Below are 21,649 nucleotides of genomic sequence, written 5' to 3' on the forward strand. Positions count from 1 at the left end.
GAAACCATCAAAGCGGAAAGTGATTGAGAAAAGCAGAGAACGTAAAAGCTTTGTTAGCTGTTTCATGGATTAAAAATTTACTGTACTAATTCTAAAGCAAACTTCTCATTTATCCTCTACGCGATTTGAATATTGTTCTTAGTTCTTTAGATAAGAAGATCTATTCATGCAAGTAGGGACAACCCATGTGGAATGATAGATCTTGATGCTTTATTCTAAAAAGACTGCATGGGTTCAAAAATATGTGTCACAGACAAAAGCTACCATTGAACTATTGTCACATAAAAAAGTTTTAACATTAGTTCTTGTATTCATCTGAATCTGAATAGATGGAAATCAAGATTGATATTAGATAATGAATCCCTTGATAAACAACTTCAAAAGGAAGATTATGAAATAAGAGCTAAGGCACTGTTGATTTTAGTGGTTAGGCAACAGAGTTCCAGGAAAGGGAGAAAGAGAGTGAGATTTTGGTTACTCACTTGTGGGTTTTATTACTTTCTTTATGATACTTGGTCCATCAACATATCTGAGAAGAAAGGATCTGAAAGAGCCTCTTTAGCTGATTTATACTTCTCCATCCGCTTCTTCAGTGACCTCAATTCTCTTTCATCTTTCGAAGACCGCTCCTGAAACATAGACGCAAATGAGTATCAATATGCTTTTCTAAGTTGAGACAGCTCCTAACCAGCTATGTGTCCTGCAAACTTACGAATGATTTCTTGGTCAGTAAGAGATCCACGAGGTAGATTAACCAGAGAACGTTTGTTCGAGCAAAGCTGTTGTTAGAAAGAATAAGAAACAAACCATAGCAAATATAAACATTAGCAAATCATTTAAAGCAAAACTTCAATTTGGCTTGGGAAAGTTACACTTACTGTCCTTCCCAGCTATCTTTGGTAACTGCCTTCATCTTTCTGTAAGTTTCCGACTGAAATATGACATTATAAGCTTAAATAAATATACAATTTTCATAGCTCTTGAAATAACTGAAAGCTTCATTAAATTCCTCACTTGTTTATCTCCTTTTGGTCCTTTGAAAAGGTATGGATCAGCAGTAAGGTCCAGAAAGAGTATCTTTTCACCTGATCATGGTAGTTAAGCATTAGATAGGACCTCATGGTTCACATTATATCACAGTATTGATAAACCAGAACCTCACCTGTGTTGATTCTTGAAAGAGTAAAGTCGATTATAGATATCTGTACTCCAAAAGTTTTGATGAAAACTTGCTTCCCCTCGACAATAAAAGGCAGAGTAGTCGAGTTATTACGACTTAGAAGAATGTTTCCCCTGAAAAAGAGACAAAAATTATCAGACGAGAGAACACTACTAAGTACTAAAGTGTACCAAATTAAAGGCTAAGCTTACCAGTGCAGATCTCTGTGCTCGAACTCAAAAGCAGCTTCAGCAACAGCTAAGCCAGCGGTGACCTTATATGTGAAATGCATGCTATTAACCAGAACCAAAAATAATTTACTCAATCTGATTACAAGAAACAGAGCCTATAATTTACCTGAACCAGTAAGCTCCGTGCTTCATCAAAGTTCAAAAGAACGAAGCCTTCAAGGTCTTTGCCACCATGTTCCAGAACAAACATGACATAGCACTGGAAGCAAAAACCACACGGCAAGTAAATGTTGTTTCTACAGCATCCTACATAAACAGACCTTTCTGAAATCTAATGAAGTGAAAAGAATCTGACTTGTTTCTCCGGAAAATCTGGGTGATCATTTTCAGATCCATTTTTTGCATCCCATTCCTCCCATGCTTTTACCAGTATAGGGTCATAGGGACCTTGGCACACTTTTATACTGCAAAAACATCATGAGCACAGATACACAAAAGTTCAGTATAAGATTTATAACATAAAGTTATATCTCCAGCCTATTTTAGTTACTGAGAAGACGTACTCTTGAGTTCTTATGAATGTCGGGCACAAATTCTGAGCTTCAGTCTCATGTTCTCTAAGTTGATTAAGAGTCCAAGAGAGTATCACTTCCTCAAGCAGTTCGTCAGCTCTCTGCAACCAATGACCATAAAATACGATGTCATTAATTTTATATATATAGTATTCTCTTTCACCATCAATGCATTGCTCTAGAGATGATTAACAAATTTAAATTACAACCAATGTGTTCTTCTCTAGATAGAATTAACTAAACTTGCAGTCACTGACCTCTCCAATATTTCCTCTAATGCTAAAAATGATCCTTTCACTAACTAGAAATTGTATCATTGAGTGCAACAAAAGAAGTGAGTTAAGAAAAATACCTTCTGTATTTCTCCATTAACGGTAAAGTCTCCATCGATTGGAACAATTTTGCAGACACTAGGACCAGCCCTAAAAGCCTCCCCATACGTACCTTCACCAATCTTGACAATGCCTTCTGGTTCACTGCAAGGAGTCATGATTATAATCAGCTCAAATTAAACACAGCGAGTTAAGAACAGTAAATAACACTCCTTAAAGAGTACACTGTAGCACTAGACAAACAGTTCTAGAACATAAAGGATCATTTATAGGTCCTTACCAGAATTTGGAGAACACTTCCATGAAGTTTGATGGTCGCATCTGTCCACAGGCGGACAACAGATCAAGAAATGGCTTCTCATAATCCAGATGAGAGGATGCCAGATCAGACGTCAAAGACAGTCGCTTCAGCTCATCTTCAAGGTCGATTTCTTCAGTCTTGATCTTTCTAACAGACTCATCTTCAAAGTCAATTTCCTCTGTCTTGATCTTTGTAAGAGGCACATCTCCAGCATCTAAGCTGTCACCACCGCTCTGAATGAGCCTGAAAATTGAACTGTTGCTAGCAGATTCTGGGGTTCCTAGAGCAAACGCATCCAAGGCATCATCATCAAGTATTGGCTCTAAGCGTGTGGTTGAGTTTGAGGTTTCAAGTATCTTGGAGAGTGTGCTTGAAGGACCACAAGGACGATTTAACTTCTTCGAGATCAGCCATTTCTCTAATCTTGTGGCCAGATGCGGCACCTCAGGAACAACTTGCTCACCATTGATCCATGTACTAGCATTCTTGGTCTTGGGAGATGGACTCTCTTCCACAAGCTCAAAAGCATCAACCTCATGAAAATACTCCTTCTCTTTCTGCAAGTCTGGAGCTTTCACACCTTTTCCCTGAGAGATTAGAACATAATGCTTTTATATATCATCTCCCAAAAGAAAGATAGAGACCTCAGACCACTAGGCTTCATAACTCAATGAAACAACTAAGACTACCTTTGGTATAGCAGGCTTCTTTCTCCTAACAGGCTTCTTCTGAGGCTGATTGTTGACAAAAGCTCCCACTGCTATACTCTCCCTCCCTCTGCCACAGTTATCAATCCTTTCATCAGTCTACTACAATTTTAAAAAATTGGTGCCACTTCTTGGCATTTCAACAAACACATGGTGTGCACTAATCTCATAGCTCAAAAAAAAGAGAATCAGAAGAACAAAATAACGGTAACGCTCAGAATATAACCTGGTGGAAAGGGAACGAGTCCAGCTATCTCTCTTGGGTCCATTGATAAAACTTGTACGAACCCCTTTAACCGACCACGCTCTGTTTCTCAGACACACATCGAAATTAAAACATTGTCAGATCACAGAGCCAAAAACAACAACAAAAGGAAGGTTTTTGTTTTGGTTCAAAATTACAAATTTTCGGCTGCGGAAGGCTTCTCAAGCTTCTTCCTTCTCTGATAAACTTCGACCTGAGGCACATCTCTGAACCCATCTCCGTCTTCTTCCTCCGATCTAATTATATCAGACCAAAGATCAACTGTCACCAAAAACAAACCTTTACACTTTATACATAATCTCACTTAGAAACCCATAAACAAAACGAAAATTAGACATAGGAACTCGATATGTTCACCTCTCTGTCCCATCTCCGATCCTTCTCCGCGCAACGTCACCGAAGAGACTGGTTTTTGAGTTTTTTGAATTAAAGTTTCATGACCTGGAAGGCGGGAGAATTTTGTAGGTCTAATTATTTGGAATTTTAACTGGGCCTCTAAATAAAATTTAAAGCCTATTAAATAAGCCCACATTGAACTTTAAACCGGGATTCTAACCAAACCAAATGGTATTCCTTGGTTTATTGCAATTGTGAGAAGGAGTTTAAACCCCTTTTTTTTTGTCAAAACAGAACGTTTAAACTTTTTAAGTATAAAGAATAGGACTAAATAGAAAGTTGCAAATGAAGGCTTTGTATTGGTTAGTTGGACTTTCTCTTTCAGGAAGACGTCGATGAACAAAGACTAAGCAACCACTTTGGTTATTTTTTCACAACTCAAAATCTATATAATAAATACGAATAATTTCATATTGATTAGTAATGATTTAAACTCAAATCATCATCCGAACTTTCTCCTATATATGTTTCTTTTCCTCATAAACGTACATGCAGATAATGTTTCATGTGATGCAAAACAATATAATTATTGAGAAAGAGTCCAATTGAGTTAAAAAAAAGAGTAAATTGTACTTGAGTATCTCTAAATTATAGTTTACAGCTCATACTCTAGATCAAAAGAATCCAAAAACAAAAAAAGGGCAGAAGTACAACTTTCAAAGAACATGGAATGAATCCACACCTGCAAAGGTATGTGTATTTCCTAATGAATAATCTGATTATTAAACTTTGAAATATAAGCCACTAGCAATAATTATACTAAGACAATTATAATTTTTCAACGTATTGATTGACATGGACATGGACAGTTATATTATATGAATAAGACCTAGAAAAAGTATCCTTAATTTGTTGGCGTCCTTAATTGATTGACAGTGACAATTATATTATATGAATAAGACCAAAGCCTGCTTGCTACTTTAGTATTTGTTTCTGCACGTTCTTGAGTTTCAACGACTAAAGTTGGGTTGGTGTTCTTCTTTTTTTTTTTCATTTTGATCTCCTCTCTCTCTCTTTTTTCTTTTCTAGTGAAACACGATGGGAAACGTAGTTTCAAGCGTACTTTCAATCGGTTTTGAAGCTGCAAAAAATTTGTTGTTTGAAAAGGCCAAGTATATACTCGAACTGGAAGCTCATCTTGAGGCTTTGGAAAAAGTTAAGCCAGACCTTGAAGATGCGAAGGTTGCCTTGAAGGGGAAACTCGAGATGAATTTTCGAAACGGTTTGGGAAGGGATGAAAGATGTAAGGTATGGATTTCAAAAGTTGAAGCCATCCAACCAAAGGTCACTAAACTGCTTGAAGATAGTACTGCAGAAATCGAAAGATTGTCTATGTGCGGGTACTGTTCCAGCAACTTCTTTTTAACCTATTGTTATGGTAGAGATGTATTAGAAACGTTGAAGGAAGTACAAAGTCTTTTGTCCTCAAAACCTTCTGGCGAGGTGGCTAGTACGGGTCCTCCACCTGGTATAGAGGAGAGAGCCACTGAACCCACAGTCGGTTTAGAGAAGATGCTTGAGACTACATGGAGCCATCTGATGGAGAAGGACGTTGGAATCTTGGGTCTTTACGGGATGGGTGGAGTAGGGAAATCCACACTTCTCGAAAAAATCAACGAGAAGTTAGTTGAGAAAAAAGATGAGTTTGAGGTGGTGATATTTGTATTGGTGTCTCGAGATCTACAAGTTGAAAAGATCCAAAATGAGATCGGTGAAAGACTAGGCATCTGTGACGAGGAGTGGAAGAAAAAAACTCAAGAAAAGAAAACTTCTCGTATAAATTAAATGATGTTCTTGCAAAGAGAAGATTCGTTATGCTATTAGATGACATATGGGAGAAAGTGAAACTAAAAGATATTGGAATTCCATTTCCCTCGCAAGCAAATGGAAGCAAGGTTGTGTTTACCACTCGCTCGAAAGTCGTTTGTGGTCGAATGAGATCTCATCATGTCTTGGAAGTCAAGAAACTAGACGAGGAGAATGCTTGGGAACTATTCCGGCGGAACTTTAGAGGTAACAACACACTAAGTGATCCAGAGATCCTCAAGCTAGCGAGGCAACTTTGTGAGAAATGTGGAGGCTTACCCCTAGCACTCAACGTTATTGGGGAAACAATGGCATACAAAACGTCAGTACCCGAGTGGCAGTGTGCGATTGATGATCTGGATTCGAATGCGGGTGGCTTTCCAGAAGTTGAAGACGAGATTCTTAAAATTCTCAAGTTCAGCTATGATGATCTTAAGGACGAGAGAGTAAAGCAATGTTTCCAGTATTGTGCTTTATTTCCACAAGATGCTGGAATTGATAAAGACGTGTTGGTCGAGTACTGGATATCCGAAGGGATCATAGATGAAGGTGGAGATAGAAAAAGAACTATCAACGAGGGTCATAAGATAATCGGTGACCTCGTTCGTGCATGTCTCTTGATGACCGTTGACACTTCAGAGAAAGTAAAAATGCATGACGTGCTTCGCCAAATGGCTCTTTGGGTTGCGTCTAGTTTCGGGGAGAAGGAAGAGAACTTTATCGTCAAGACGTGTGCTGGACTGAAAGACATGCCTAAGGTTACGGACTGGAAGGCGGTGAGAAGGATGTCCCTTGGAAGAAATGAGATCAGGGACATCTCGATTTCCCCCGACTGTCCTAACCTTACCACGTTGTTGTTAACACGCAGCGGCACGCTGGCGAACATCTCAGGTGAATTTTTTCTATCCATGCCTAAGTTAGTGATTTTGGATCTATCTACCAACATAAATCTAGCCAAGTTGCCAGAAGAAGTTTCAAAGTTAGTGAGCTTGCGACATCTTGACTTATCAACAACATGCCTAGAGAACTTGCCTGAAGGATTAGGAAAGTTGACCCAGTTGAGATACTTTGCACTGAGAGGTGTACGAACTCGTCCAAGCCTCAGTGTGATATCAAGTTTGGTAAATATAGAAATGCTTTTGTTACATGATACTACTTTTGTAAGTCGGGAGTTGATAGATGATATCAAGTTAATGAAAAATTTGAAAGGCTTGGGGGTAAGTATCAATGATGTGGTTGTTTTGAAACGTCTTTTAAGTATCCCCAGGTTGGCTAGCTGTATCCAACATATAACTCTGGAGAGAGTTATATCAAAAGACGGTCCGTTGCAGTTTGAAACGGCTATGGCTAGCCTTCGCTCTATCGAGATACAAGGAGGTACCATCTCTGATATAATGGAGCATACGAGATATGGAGGCAGAAGTACAAGTGCCATATCCTTCCAAAACCTCAGCGTTGTCAAAATTTCTAGAGTCAATGGAATGCAAGATTTGTCGTGGTTGGTGTTTGCTCCGAATGTTATAAGTATACACGTAATGTGGTCATCAAGAGAACTGCAAGAAATTATAAGCAGAGAAAAGGTTTTTGGTATACTAAACGAGGGGTCTAGTATTGTACCCTTTCGAAAACTACGTGAGATTCAGTTACGCTTTTTGATGGAACTGAAGAGTATCTACTGGGAACGGTTGGAATTGCCAAGTCTAGAGAGAGTGTTTATAATGATGTGTCCAAAGCTGAAAAAGCTTCCATTTAGCAAGGAGAGGGCATACTACTTTGACCTACGTGCACACAATGAAGAATGGTTCGAAAGGCTTGAGTGGGAAGATGAAGCTATTGAGGACTAGGTGGATCCCATCCGTATCAGGTAAAAAAAAAGGCATATAACATTGTTGTCAGTGTTTATCTTACATCATCCTTCACTTCACATCTGCTTTGATATTCTCAGGTCGCTCTCAGATAGACATGCAACTCCACAGCTTCTGAGATAATCCATTTCTTGAGTTGCAACAGTTTGTCTTCAGCTCTCCTGTAATTGTATCGTATTTTCTTGTTTCATATTATGATTGTTTTGAATTTGGTTTGAAGAAACTTGTATGCGCTTTGGGTGTTTTTATTTATTTTTACTTTACTTTCGGAAGTGTGAGTGATACCTCAAAATACTTTGTACCAAAAATAAATAAACTTGTTGTGTGATGTTGTATGATTTTGCGTGGTGAGAATAAAATTGGTATAAGGGTATTAGTACACTTTGGTATAAAATCTTATTTGTACACTTAAAAAGGGGACATTTGCTAAAACCAACCCAAATATTCAAGTCAAATGTAAAAGTGTACCCCACTTTCAGTCAAATGCAAAACCAACCTAAAGGAGTAGTGAAAGTACTATTTCACCCTTATGACCAAACAAAAAACATAAATGTATTTTACGTTTCTATCCTTTGGAAGTCTACACGTAATAAAAGAAGTCTACATATATATAGACTTCCTACGAAGTCTACTTTATAGACTTGTTTTGTAGTCTACACTCTAATTTGGTCTACTAATTTAATTTTGAAAATGTATAAAAATAATTATTGTGATATTTTTAATTAATCATCAATATAATGGATAATATGAAGTAAATAAATTAAAATTTCATATAATCGAACAATTTTGAAGAATATATACTAATTTGGTTATCATGTGCTAGACTATGTTCATAGTTTAGAAACAAAAGGTTCTAACATGTTATGTCTTTTAGTAGTTGATTTCATAGGGTTAGATTTTAGATTTTGTTTTTTTTTTGTTTTATTAACTTAAATCTGCATATTAATGTTTAGTAGTTTATATTTTGTATAAATGAGACTTTTTGATTATCAAGCAAAACATTTAGGGTTTGATATTTGTGGTTTAGGGTTTCGTAGACCTACAATAAAGTCTATTTATCTGAAGACGTCTTTTTCAGTCTATATTTTTCAATTTGTTTTACAAAAAATCATTATATTTAAACTAAGTTAAGTTCCTTAAGAATAAAAAAGTGAAATCATATACTATAACTATTAAAAAATAAAGAAATAAATTTAATAAATCATATATTAAAATTATTAAAATAATAAAGAATAAACAACAATAATTAAATTATTATAGTAGACTTCCAAAAAGGTCTACTATGTTATAGTAAGATCTACTCCAAAATTTTAATTTTAGTAGACTTCAAACGAAGTCTACAGTATCGTAAATTTTAACCTAGTTACATTTTTGTCTCCCTATATAAACAAAATTTATTCAATCTCTCTCTAAAGTGGCTGCACAAGTTCTTAAAACTCTCTCCCTTCTCTCTAAAACTTTCTCTCTTCTCTCTAAAATTCTCTCAATTGTTTCTAAATCTCTCTCATTATCTTCTTTCTCTCTAAAATTTTCTCAAGTCTTTCTCACAATATTATCTTGTCATTTTAGATATTATGATTCATGGTTTTCATCTTCTCCTTTAAAAAATGTAAGTTTTAGATCTATAGATTTTAAATGTGTATTTTATGTTTATTTCTCACAATATTATCTTTTTTTGGTAGGTATTATCACTCATGGATTTCATCATCTCCTCTAAAAATGTAAGTTTTAGATTAATAGATTTTAAATATGTATTTACATGTTTATATTCAAATAAATTTATAGATCAAGCTCTCTACATTAATTTGCTACTAGTTTACCTTATAAATTATATTATGTAAAGTATTTTCAGATTTAAAATTATTTTCACATTTCAAAATATATAGATTTTTTCAGATCTGAAAATTATCAGACAGTGTAGACTTCTAAAGAAGTTTACTAAAGCTTGCAGACTTCATATGAAGTTTACTAAACCATAAAGTTTAAGCAGACTTCATTGGAAGTCTACAAAAATATGACTTTAATTTTTTTTCTATGTTTTTTAATAATTTTATCTTATTTTGCAGGTATTTTCTTCCATAGTTGTTCTCTTCTCCTCCTAGAAATGTAAGGTTTACATCTATAGATTTAAAATATGTGTTCTAGTATTTATATTCAAATAAAGTTACATATTAAAATTCATATTAATATGTCTTTAATTTATAACTATTTTGTCTATTAAATCATATTTTTAAAAGTTTTTTAGATTTAAACTTATTTCATATTTTTAATGTATTATTTTTCAGATCTATTTTTTTTGATAGAGTAGACTTCATTTGAAATCTACTTAAAACTTACGGCTGGTAGACTTCAAATGAAGTCTACTAGCCTTGAATTTTAAGCAAATTTCATTAGAAGTTTACTCAAATATGATTTTAATTTTTATCTTATTTTTTAAAATTTTATTTTATTTTGCAGGTATTCTCTTCCAATATTTTCAAATCATCTTCCCAAAAATGTAAGCTTTCCATATATTCATTATAAGATATTTTGTGTTTATAATGAACTAAATTTATAGATTCATACATTATCTTTTTGCTTTGTTACAAGGATGACAAAAAACCATTTTTGAAATATTTTCCAGAACAAAGTATTTTCAAATTTTCTAAATGCACACTTTTAAATATGAAAATTTTCCATTAGTGTAGACTTCAACTAAAGTCTACTAAACAATAACTTTACGTAGACTTAATAAAAAGTCTACTAAAATATGATTTTATTTTTTATCTTATGTTTTTCTCATAACTCTATCTTATTTGGCAGGTACTTTTTCCAAGACTTTATTTGAAGCATCAAGATTATGAAAAATCAAACATACTCAAGAATAATTTTTAATATATTGCTCTGTAATAACTTTCATAATAAAATATTAATTTTTAAATAATTTTTTAATGCATAATCTATAAACATTGTATTCATTTTTAGTTGTTTTCACTTGTATGATATTATTAATTTTTTGTTAGATATCAATTTTTTCACAAGATCTAACCAACCAAACAAGTAAAACCACCATAAGCTAAAATAATAACTAACACACATGTGAGAAGAAGAAAATCTATACAAAATTTTCCCAAAAATTTTCAAGAATAATACTAATCAAAACAATTTGCAATAAGTATCAAGTGTATAATTATAACACATTAAATTGTGAAATTCATCCAAGACCATTAAAATTTTACTAACATACACTGTAAAATAATTAAATCATGAAAAAATATGATGAATAATACACAAATACACTTTTAATAGAATTTACGACGTAGACTTCAACTGCAGTCTACATTTGTAGATTTACAAAAACGTCTACACTTATTATTTAACATATAGTCAATCCAAATTTTTTTAGTGTATTGGCGCAGGCTTGATACACAAAGGCGTACAAAGTGTGTCTTAGATAACTCGATCAAGTTCCGTACTTGTCGATTATTCGTGACAGGCATAAGAGGAGTATATTCCTATTCGGAGTCATTTGTTTTAAATGATGTTTGGTAAGGAATAGGTTAGCACCATCTTCTCAATTTTGTTGTCCAGATCATAATCTTCTTGTGTCATTTCAAGAAGTTTACCATGTGTACAGCCATCATGCACAAGGAACATTCTTCAACCTTTCCGATTCTTCATCTTTTCGAATATTTTGTCACCGAAAATGTCTTTGGCCCATACTTCACACTCGCTCTAAGTTTCCAACCACATCCTTGAACACGACACTTAGCCACATACAGAGTTTTTGTTGTCTTATATGCTGAAATGTAAAATTATATTCCACAGTCACCGACTTCAGCTTTGAAACAAGCTCAGCCTTACTAGCAAAACTATAAACGAAGACTTAGAAATACGTCTACAATTATTAGCTAACAACATTGTCAAATCAAATGAATTATACCTTCATAATTATAAAAAAAAAATTATTTTCAAAATCACTCAAACCCATTAGGATTAACTAACACACACTGTCAAACAAAAAAACTAGAAAAAATTTAATGAATAATACACAAATTCACATTTTTATAGATTTTTCTATGAAGACTTAATATTTAGTCTCTGAAGATGTTGACGTTCTTTTCAGTTTACAGACGTAGACTGTCAAATAGGTCTACTCTTTGGGTTGGTTTTTGCAATTGACCATTTTACGGGTTGCTTTCTATAGTTGAATAAAAGTTGTAATTTTGTACATGTAGACTTTCATTTCAGTCTACAATTTAAAAAGGTTACTTTTTGCAATTGACCAGAATTCATCCAAGATTTGACTTTCAGAACTAGACTTCATATGCAGTCTACATGTTTGAATTTTTTTGAAAGAGGTTAGTTTTGCAATTGACCAAGTTTGACTTCAAATCAGTAGATTAAAATGAACGTCTACGGGTGTGTAGACTTCTTGTGAAGTCTACTCTCAAATCCGACGGGTTGGTTTTGCATTTGACCAAAATAAAAAAGTAGACTTTATACGCAGTCTACATTTTTTTTTTAAGATAAGAAGACTGCATATGAAGTCTACAATTTAATAAATTTTTGATTGCTTTTTAAACTTTTTGGTCAAACACAAAACTAACCTATTCCACGAAGTCAAAGTTTTGGTCAAATGCAAAACTGACCTTTTATAGACTTTGTTGGCAGTCTACATTTTGTAGACTTCCGTTGAAGTCTATTTTGAAAAGTCAAAAGTTCGGTCAAATGAAAAACTAACCTCTTTTAGGTAGACGTCTTAGTAAGTCTACCGAAAGTTTTATTTTTGTTGTCAAAGGTAAAGACGGAGACTACTGGGGAAGTCTGCGTTAGAAAAAAAATTTGTCTGCTCAATTGCAAAACTAACCCGTGCGTTGACAAATAGACTGCATCGTAAGTCTCCACGGAGGCGTAGACATACAAAACAGTCTACCGTCGCGACACAGATCTGAAAAAGAACGAAAACCATGTAAATAGTTACATTTTTCATGTGTAAAGCTTGTTTCCAACCTTTTCAACCGTCCAAACTCCAAATATGAGCAAAAAGAAGCATCTTTAACGATTCACTAATGAAGAAACTCGAAAATATGAAGTTTGTGATTATGAAAATGATAGTTATGAGAGTTTTTTAGATGGAAATGTAGAGGAGATGAGAGAAAATGAAGTTTTTTGGGTTATAATGAGAAAAAAGTGGTTGAAAATTGAATTCTAGAGCTTTAGAGCTCAAAAATGGTGGTTCATGGTGGTTGGAAAAATTGATGATGATGGCATTTTTGTAAATAAGAAGAAATGGTTAGGGTGTATTTGATTTTTTGTTAATTTCGAAATTAATAAAAAAATAAATAAAAATGGCAATTTTGTGAATAATTTAAAAACATAAGGATAGTATGGAAATTTTATTGATGAATAGTATGGACAAAAAAAAAAGGGTTGGTTTTGGATTTGACTTGAAAATATGGGTTGGTTTTGAAAAACACCCCTTAAAAAGACGATTTTGACTGTGTTATTATTACACTTTGGTATAAAATCTTATTTCTAGATATAAAGTCTTATTAACACTTTTGCTAATACTCCATAGTTAGACTTGTGTTATTATTGTGTTGATAATGCTAAGGTCAATTTTAATTTTCGATGCAAGTATAGCCCGAAACAGTAAACAATAACAGACACGCAGAGTATTGATTTGACAGAGGCTATAGTTTTTTTTTTTGCTTTAAAATTAAAAATGGAGATTCTGTGGCTTTAGTTTTAGATTTTATAGGTGTATAATTATTTTCAAATTTTGAAAACACTAAATATAAAACTGTAGAAAAATTGATTTATAAACCAATCTATTTCCTTTCTAAGATTTTTGGTTGTAGTTTTAGATTTTTTTAATAAAGCATCATTGGTAGTAATAAAATTGGCGGTAAAAAAAATTAAAATCCGTTCAAAGCACTTACCGTTCGTCCCCAAAGTCATGAATTCGCTAGCGTCTATAATTGATTGACAAGGACAAGTTTATATTATACGAACAAGACCAAAGCCTGCTTGCTACTTTAGTTCCTGTACGTTCTTATAGAGATAAGGATAACCTCCACCCCTCAATATGGAAGTTATCCTATCTCCTTATCTCTATAGTTCTTGAGTTTCTATGAGTGCTTGGTATCCTTCTTCTTTCCATTTTGATCTTCTCTTCGGTTTCTTTTTTTTTTTGTTGAAACACGATGGGGAATGTACTTTCAAACGGCTTTCAAGCTGCAACAAGTTTTTTTCTTGAAAAGGCCAAGTATATACTCGAACTGGAAGATAATCTTGAGGCTTTGCAAGAGGTTGCGAGACGCCTCAAAGCAATGAAGGATGACTTGCAGAACCAACTCGAGATGGAAGAACGAAAAGGTTTGCGAGCGCTAGAAGAAATTAAGGTATGGCTTTCAGAAGTCAAAGCCATCCAACCAAAGGTCACTAAACTGCTTGAAGATAGGACTTCAGAAATCGAAAGATTGTCTATGTGCGGGTACTGCTCCAGCAACTTCTTTTTAACCTATCGTTATAGTAAAGATGTATTAGAAACGGTGGAGAAAGTACAAAGTATTTTGTCCTCAAAACCTTCTGGCGAGGTGGCTAGGCTGGGTCCTCCACCTGGTATAGAGGAGATAGCCACTCAACGCACAGTCGGTTTAGAGAAGGTGCTTGAAGCTACGTGGAGCCGTCTCATGGAGAAGGAAGTTGGAATCTTGGGTCTTTACGGAATGGGTGGAATAGGGAAAACCACTCTTCTCAAACAAATCAATAACAAGTTACTTGAAAAAAAAGATGAGTTTGAGGTTGTGATATTTGTAGTGGTGTCTCAAAATCTACAAGTTGAAAAGATCCAAAATGAGATTGGGGAAAGACTAGGCCTCTGTGGCCAAGCGTGGGAGAAGAAAACTCAAAACGAGAAAGCCTCTAGTATTTGTGGGGCTCTTACAAGGAAAAGATTCGTTATGTTATTAGATGACATATGGAGGAAAGTGGATTTAGTAGAAGAGATCATTGGAATTCCATTACCCTCTCCAAAGAATGGAAGCAAGGTTGTTTTTACCACTCGCTCGAAAAATGTTTGTGGGCGTATGGGATCTCATGACTTGGAAGTCAAGCAACTGGACCTTTTGAATGCTTGGGAACTATTCCGACAGAAAGTTAGAGGTAACACACTAGAAAGTGATCCAAAGATCCTCGAGCTAGCAATACAAATTTGTATAAAATGTAGAGGCTTACCCCTAGCACTCAACGTTATTGGGGAAACAATGGCATGCAAAACGACGGTACACGAGTGGCAGTATGCGATTGATGTTCTAGATACAAATGCGGCCAAATATCGAGAAGTTGAAGACGAGATTCTTAAAATTCTCAAGCTTAGCTATGATGCTCTTGAGAACGAGACAGTACAGCAATGTTTCCAGTATTGTGCTTTATTTCCATACCATACAATTTATAAAGACTTGTTGGTCGAGTACTGGATATCCGAAGGGATCATAAATGGAGGTGGAGATAGAGAAAGAGCTATCAACCAGTGTTATAGTATAATCGGCACCCTCATTAGTGTATGTCTATTGATGCCTGCTGACACTTCAGAGTTTGTAACAATGCATGATGTGATTCGCCAAATGGGTCTTTGGGTTGCATCTAATTTTGGGGAAGAGGAAGAGAAAGTTATCGTCAAGACAGGTGCTGGACTGCAACAGATGCCTGAGGTTAGGAACTGGAAAGTGGTGAGAAGGATGTTACTGGCCAAAAATAAGATTCTGAACATCTCAGGATCCCCGGTGTGTCCTAACCTTACCACATTGTTCTTAACATACAGCTGGCTGGTGAACATCTCAGGTGAATTTTTTCTATCGATGCCTAAGTTAGTGCTTTTGGATCTATCTTGCAATATAAACCTAACCAAGTTGCCAGAAGAAGTTACAAGCTTAGTGAGCTTATCGTCTTTGTCAGTTTATTTCGTGTCAGTGGTATACAAGATTTGTCGTGGTTGTTGTTTGCTCCGAATCTTACATTTCTATTCGTAAGGGGGCCATCACCGGAATTGCAAGAAATTATAAGCAGAGAAAAGGTGTCTGGTATACCCTTTCGAAAACTACGTGCGATGCACTTAATCTCTTTGAAGGAACTGAAGAGTATCTACTGGGAACGGTTGGAATTGCCATGTCTAAAGAGAATGTTGATAAAAAAATGTCCAAAGCTGAAAAAGCTACCATTTAGCAAGGAGAGGGCATACTACTTTGGCCTACATGCACACAATCCAGAATGGTTCGGAGGACTTGAGTGGGAAGATGAAGCTACTGAAGACTAGGTGGATCCGATCCATCCGTATCAGGTAAAAAACAAAAAGCATATAACATATGTTTTTCAGTGTTTATCTTACATCAACCCTCACTTCACATCATGCTTTGATATTCTCAGGTCGTTCTCAAACTCCACAGCTCACAGCTTCTGAGAGAACCCATTTCTTGAGTTGCAACTGTGTATCTTCAGCTCCTGTAATTGTGTCTTGTTTTCTTGTGTCATGATTATGATTGTTTTGAATTTGGTGTGAAGAAACTTGTATCCACGTTGGGTGTTTTTCAATTTTTACTCTACTTTCTTATAGAGGCAAGTGTGAGTGATACCTCAAAATACTTTGTACCACAAATAAATAAAATTGTTGTGTGATGTTGTATGATTTTGAGTGGTGAGTATAAATTTGTTATAAAGTTATTTGTACGCTTTGGTATAACAATCAAAACAGTGATCTTATTTGTACACTTAAAACGAGGATTTTGATCGTTTTGATTACAATTACACTTGCAACGAAACACAACACAATGATTTGGTTTTCAATATTACACCCACACAAGCAAAAGTTTCAAAGAGCTTTTCATTTTCAACTGAGAGATGACGAACAGGGATATCAATGCACACTAATACAATGTCAGCTCCACGTTTGTGTTCTGCTGTTTTCAACTGAAGAAGAGATTATAATAGGTTTGGTTGATCATGCATCAGGCAGCATGATGCAGTCAATGGCTCGCTTGCATATTCCTGTCATCGTTGCTTCTGGTCCATATACCTGCAACCATCAATCTTTATGAAGATCAGTACTCAACCTAAGCCGACAGCATGCTAATACACCATAAGTGTGTTTGGTTACCTCAAGAGGAACACCGAGTTCCTCTCCCAGAGCACGCATTCTAGCCAAACCAGTCTGGTAATTAGGACCACCTCTTCTTACGTAAATGTGCATTCTTGCTGCTTTCAGTCTTGTTTCCTGCTCATGCCCCACACAACAAAGATAATACGATACAAATAGCCAAACACCGATTCAATTCTCTTAGGCAATATCATCTTATCTTCACCAAAAAGCAGTAGCAACTCTTAAAGGTTGTATACCTTTTCTCTTAGAGCGCGGATGATACCGTTGAAAGTAGCTGCCACGTCAGTAAAATTGGCAATGCCACCTCCAATGAGAAGAGCTCGTTTGCGCCCATCAGGATCAGCAGTAGCACACTGAGAAAGCCAGTAACATTTTGGTCCATGAACCTCTACTTTAGTATATAGCTAATGGCAAAAGCTAAGCTCATTGGTATGACTCACATCAATAACAACTCTAGCGTATTGTAACACCTCTTCCTCATTAGGTGCTCCACTATACTCTGCGTAGTTCCTCAGCTCTGATGCGTAACCTAAATCTCCAACCTTGTTAAAAACAGATTAGCATAATGTGAGAAACTGTTTTGGAGTCATCATAATAAAACTTTATTTCTTTTAAAAATTCACTGTATCAGCATTTATGACGCTAGCACCACCACCAGCTACCATAGTCCAAGTGCGACCTTTAGGGTTCAAAACAGTGAACTTCAAAGAGGCACTTGTCTGCAATAAGTTAAAGTAACACACACACATGTACTACCAGTAACATTACTTTCTTTCATGAGTCATATAAGAAGTGTCTCAATCAAACCGCTTATACCTTCTCATCTAAACCATGGATGAAACTCTCCGTTGGACTGAGAACCCTTCCAAATGGCAGATGAAACTTAATATCTCCCCACCTGAATAGATAGAGATCTTATCAATATAATGAGCTCCCACAGGAAAAATTGATGAAGGATAAATGTTTATGTTTAATTAGGTACTGAGAAATGTTTGGCATACTTGTTGAAATTTTTTGAAGGCAGCTGTGTCATCTAACTCTCGATATGGCTAGCGTAAAAGGATTCATCTCAATGAAACTGAAATCCAAATCTTCAAAGAGAACACAAACATTTAGTAAGTTAAGGCTCTCAGAGTTCATGTAACCGAACTCTTGTTATTTGCAAAGAAGGCTTGAAAATCAAGAATTAATTGCCTCAGCTCTTATATATCCATACCTTGAAATACAGCAAAGACGCCCATTATGAAGCCGCCTATTTTACCTCGAACATGAAATGTATTGAAACATTAGTTAGACAGGGCTTAGCATAACTCTTTAACAATGACTGCAGTACTGAGCACCCCTATATCGAAGCTTTGAATATGCCCATAAATGAAAGTAGAACTCCATACAAAAAAACTAAACTAAATTAAACTAAACCTTCAGTTGCATGGTGCCACTGGCGAACTCAGAAGCTTCTATAAACGCAGCACACAGAAACTTACCTCTAGTTTTAGATTGTATTACTGTATAATTATTTCAAAATTTTAAAAGCATTAAATATAAAATTGTAAGAAAATTGATTTGTAAAGCTAGTATATTTCATTTTAAGATTTCCGGCCGTAGCTTTAAATTTTCTTAATAAAATATGATTAGTAATAAATTGGATGTGGAAAAAATAAAAGCTATCCAAAAGACTAGTAGCATTTATCAGTCGTCCCCAGAGTCATGAATTAGTTGGCGTCTTTAATTGATTGACAAGGACAAGTTTATATTATACGAACAATACCAAAGCCTGCTTGCTACTTTAGTTACTGTACGTTCTTATAGAGATAAGGTTAACCTCCACCCCTCAATATGGAAGTTATCATATCTCCTTATCTCTATAGTTCTTGAGTTTCAACCAGTGCTTGGTATTCTTCTTCTTCTTTCCATTTTCATGTTCTTCTCTTGCGCTTTTATTTTTTCTATTGAAACACGATGGGGAACGTACTTTCAAACGGCTTTCAAGCTGCAACAAGTTTTTTTCTTGAGAAGGCCAAGTATATACTCGAACTGGAAGATAATCTTGAGGCTTTGCAAGAGGTTGCGAGACGCCTCAAAGCAATGAAGGATGACTTGCAGAACCAACTCGAGATGGAAGAACGAAAAGGTTTGCGAGCGCTAGAAGAAATTAAGGTATGGCTTTCAGAAGTCAAAGCCATCCAACCAAAGGTCACTAAACTGCTTGAAGATAGGACTTCAGAAATCGAAAGATTGTCTATGTACGGGTACTGCTCCAGCAACTTCCTTTTAACATATCATTATGGTAAAAATGTATTTGAAACGTTGGAGAAAGTACGAAGTATTTTGTCCTCAAAACCTTGTGGCGAGGTGGTGGCTAGGAGGATTCTTCCACCTGGTGTAAATGATATAGACACTCAACGCACAGTCGGTTTAGAGAAGACGCTCGAAGATGCATGGAGCCTTCTCATGGAGAAGGAAGTTGGAATCTTGGGTATTTACGGTATGGGTGGAATAGGGAAGACCACACTTCTCAAACAAATCAATGAGAAGTTACTTGAAAAAAAAGATGAGTTTGGGGTGGTGATATTTGTAGTGGTGTCTCAAAACCTACAAGTTGAAAAGATCCAAAAGGAGATCGGTAAAAGACTAGGCCTCTGTGACGAGGAGTGGGAGAAAAAAGACCAAAAGGAGAAAGCCACTTGTATAAAAGAAGTTCTTACAAGTAAAAGATTCGTTATGTTGTTAGATGACATATGGGAGAAAGTGAAACTACAAGAGATTGGGATTCCATTTCCCTCAGCAGATAATGGAAGCAAGGTTGTGTTTACCACTCGCTCGAAATACGTTTGTGGGCGTATGGGAGCTCATGACTTGGAAGTCAAGCAACTAGACCAGAAGAATGCTTGGGAACTATTCCGGCAGAAAATTAGAGGTACCACACTAGACAGTGATCCAAAGATCCTCGAGCTAGCAAAACAAATATGTGAGAAATGTAAAGGCTTACCACTTGCACTCACCGTTATTGGGGAAACAATGTCCTACAAAACGTCAGTACGTGAGTGGCAGTGTGCGATTGATGATCTGGATTCAAATGCCGACAACTATCCAGAAGTTAGAGATGAGATTCTTAAAATTCTCAAGCTTAGCTATGATGATCTTAAGGACGAGACATTACAGCAATGTTTCCAGTATTGTGCTTTATTTCCAGAAGATAAAGAAATTTATAAAGACGAGTTGGTCGAGTACTGGGTATCCGAAGGGATCATAGATGGAGATGGAGAGAGAGAAAGAGCTATGAACCAGAGTTATAAGATAATCGGTATCCTCGTTAGTGCATGTCTATTGATGCCTGTTGACACTTTAGACTTTGTAAAAATGCATGATGTGATTCGCCAAATGGCTCTTTGGGTTGCGTCTAATTTTGGGAAAGAGGAAGAGAAATTTATCGTCAAGACAGGTGCTGGACTGCATCAGATGCCTGAGGTTAGGGACTGGAATGCGGTGAGAAGGATGTCACTGGCAGAAAATGAGATTCAGAACATCGCCGGGGATGTATCCCCGGTGTGTCCTAACCTGACCACATTGTTGTTAAAAGACAACAAGCTGGTGAACATCTCAGGTGATTTTTTTCTATCGATGCCTAAGTTAGTGGTTTTGGATCTATCTAACAACAAAAATCTAACCAAGCTGCCAGAAGAGGTTTCAAAGTTAGTGAGCTTGCGATTTCTTGACTTATCACATACAAGTCTAGAGAACTTGCCTGTAGGATTGGGAAAGTTGATTCAGTTGAGATATTTTTATTTGACAGGCGTACGAACTCTTGAAAGCATCAGTGTGATATCAAGTTTGGTAAATATAGAAATGCTATTCTTACATGAAGGTACTTTTTTAAGTCTGGAGTTGATAGAGGATATAAAGTTACTGAAGAATTTGAAAGGCTTGGGAGTAAGTATCAATGATGTGGTTGTTTTAGAACGTCTTTTAAGTATCCCCAAATTGGCTAGATGTATCGATGCTATATCTCTGGATGGAGTTGTAGCAAAAGGCGGTCCGTTGCAGTTTGAAACGGCTATGACTGGCCTTCGCTATATCATGATAGAAAGGTGTATCATCTCTGATATAATGGATCATACGAGATATGGATGCACAAGTACAAGTGCCATATGCTTCCAAAACCTCGGCTATGTCAACATATCTGTCGTCAGTGGTATACAGGATTTGTCGTGGTTAATCTTTGCTCCGAATCTTGCGATTGTATTCCTAGAGGGGCCATCACCGGAGTTGCAAGAAATTATAAGCAGAGAAAAGGTCTGTGGTATACTAAACAAGGGGTCGAGTATTGTACCGTTTAGAAAACTACATACGATTTACTTAGAAGATTTGGAGGAACTGAAGAGTATCTACTGGGAACGGTTGGAATGGCCAAGTCTAAAGAGAATGGAAATAAAATACTGTCCAAAGCTGAAAAAGCTTCCATTAAGCAAGGAGAGGGCATACTACTTTGACCTACATGAATACAATGAAGAATGGTTTGAAACACTTGAGTGGGAAGATGAAGCTACTGAAGAATAGGTGGATCAATCCGTAGTCAGTGTTTATCGTACATCCCTCACTTCACATCATGCTTTGATATTCTCAGGTTCGCTCTCCAAATGGACATACAACTACACATCTCAAAGCTTCTGAGACAACCCATTTGTTGAGTTGCAACGTTTGTCTTCAGCTCTCCTGTAATTGTATCGTATTATCTTTTCTCATGTTATGATTTTTTTGAAATTTGGTGTGAAGAAACTTGTGTGCGCCTTGTGTGTTTTTCTTTTCTTCTTTCTGAGGCTTTATAGACACAAGTGTGAGTGATACCTCAAAACACTTTGTACCAAAATTAAATAAAATTGTTGTGTGATGCTGTATGATTTTGCGTGGTGAGTAAA

General features: G+C 35.8%; 3 protein-coding genes and 2 pseudogenes across 3 annotated transcripts; 3 read left to right on the forward strand and 2 right to left on the reverse strand.

Annotated features, from left to right (window-relative positions):
- Positions 1-328: 328 nt before the first annotated feature.
- On the reverse strand, positions 329-4,007 carry LOC106362361 (serine/threonine-protein kinase haspin homolog). The gene is made up of 15 exons (XM_013802244.3): positions 3,885-4,007; positions 3,665-3,788; positions 3,489-3,569; positions 3,245-3,332; positions 2,535-3,142; positions 2,275-2,398; positions 1,914-2,023; positions 1,706-1,814; positions 1,517-1,609; positions 1,372-1,433; positions 1,163-1,293; positions 1,015-1,085; positions 879-931; positions 713-779; positions 329-629 (listed from the first exon to the last, which is right to left on the reverse strand). Exons 1-15 carry the CDS (start codon positions 3,895-3,897, stop codon positions 504-506), a joined length of 1,860 nt encoding a protein of 619 aa, XP_013657698.1. The 5' UTR covers positions 3,898-4,007; the 3' UTR covers positions 329-503.
- A 90-nt stretch (positions 4,008-4,097) lies between these two features.
- On the forward strand, positions 4,098-7,973 carry LOC106360290 (annotated as a pseudogene).
- Positions 7,974-13,596: 5,623 nt separating this feature from the next.
- LOC106362360 (probable disease resistance protein At5g63020) lies at positions 13,597-16,297 on the forward strand. The gene is made up of 2 exons (XM_013802242.2): positions 13,597-15,917; positions 16,004-16,297. Exon 1 carries the CDS (start codon positions 13,783-13,785, stop codon positions 15,607-15,609), a length of 1,827 nt encoding a protein of 608 aa, XP_013657696.1. The 5' UTR covers positions 13,597-13,782; the 3' UTR covers positions 15,610-15,917; positions 16,004-16,297.
- Positions 16,298-16,317: 20 nt separating this feature from the next.
- LOC106359412 lies at positions 16,318-18,004 on the reverse strand (annotated as a pseudogene).
- A 508-nt stretch (positions 18,005-18,512) lies between these two features.
- On the forward strand, positions 18,513-21,631 carry LOC106362358 (putative disease resistance protein At4g10780). The gene is given in 3 exon segments (XM_048738282.1): positions 18,513-20,425; positions 20,599-20,662; positions 20,664-21,631. Coding segments are annotated over 3 exon segments (2,424 nt in total). The 5' UTR covers positions 18,513-18,692; the 3' UTR covers positions 21,291-21,631.
- The last annotated feature ends 18 nt before the right edge of the window (positions 21,632-21,649 follow it).

This window comes from Brassica napus, chromosome A8 (assembly GCF_020379485.1).
Source record: "Brassica napus cultivar Da-Ae chromosome A8, Da-Ae, whole genome shotgun sequence".
NCBI lineage: Eukaryota > Viridiplantae > Streptophyta > Magnoliopsida > Brassicales > Brassicaceae > Brassica > Brassica napus.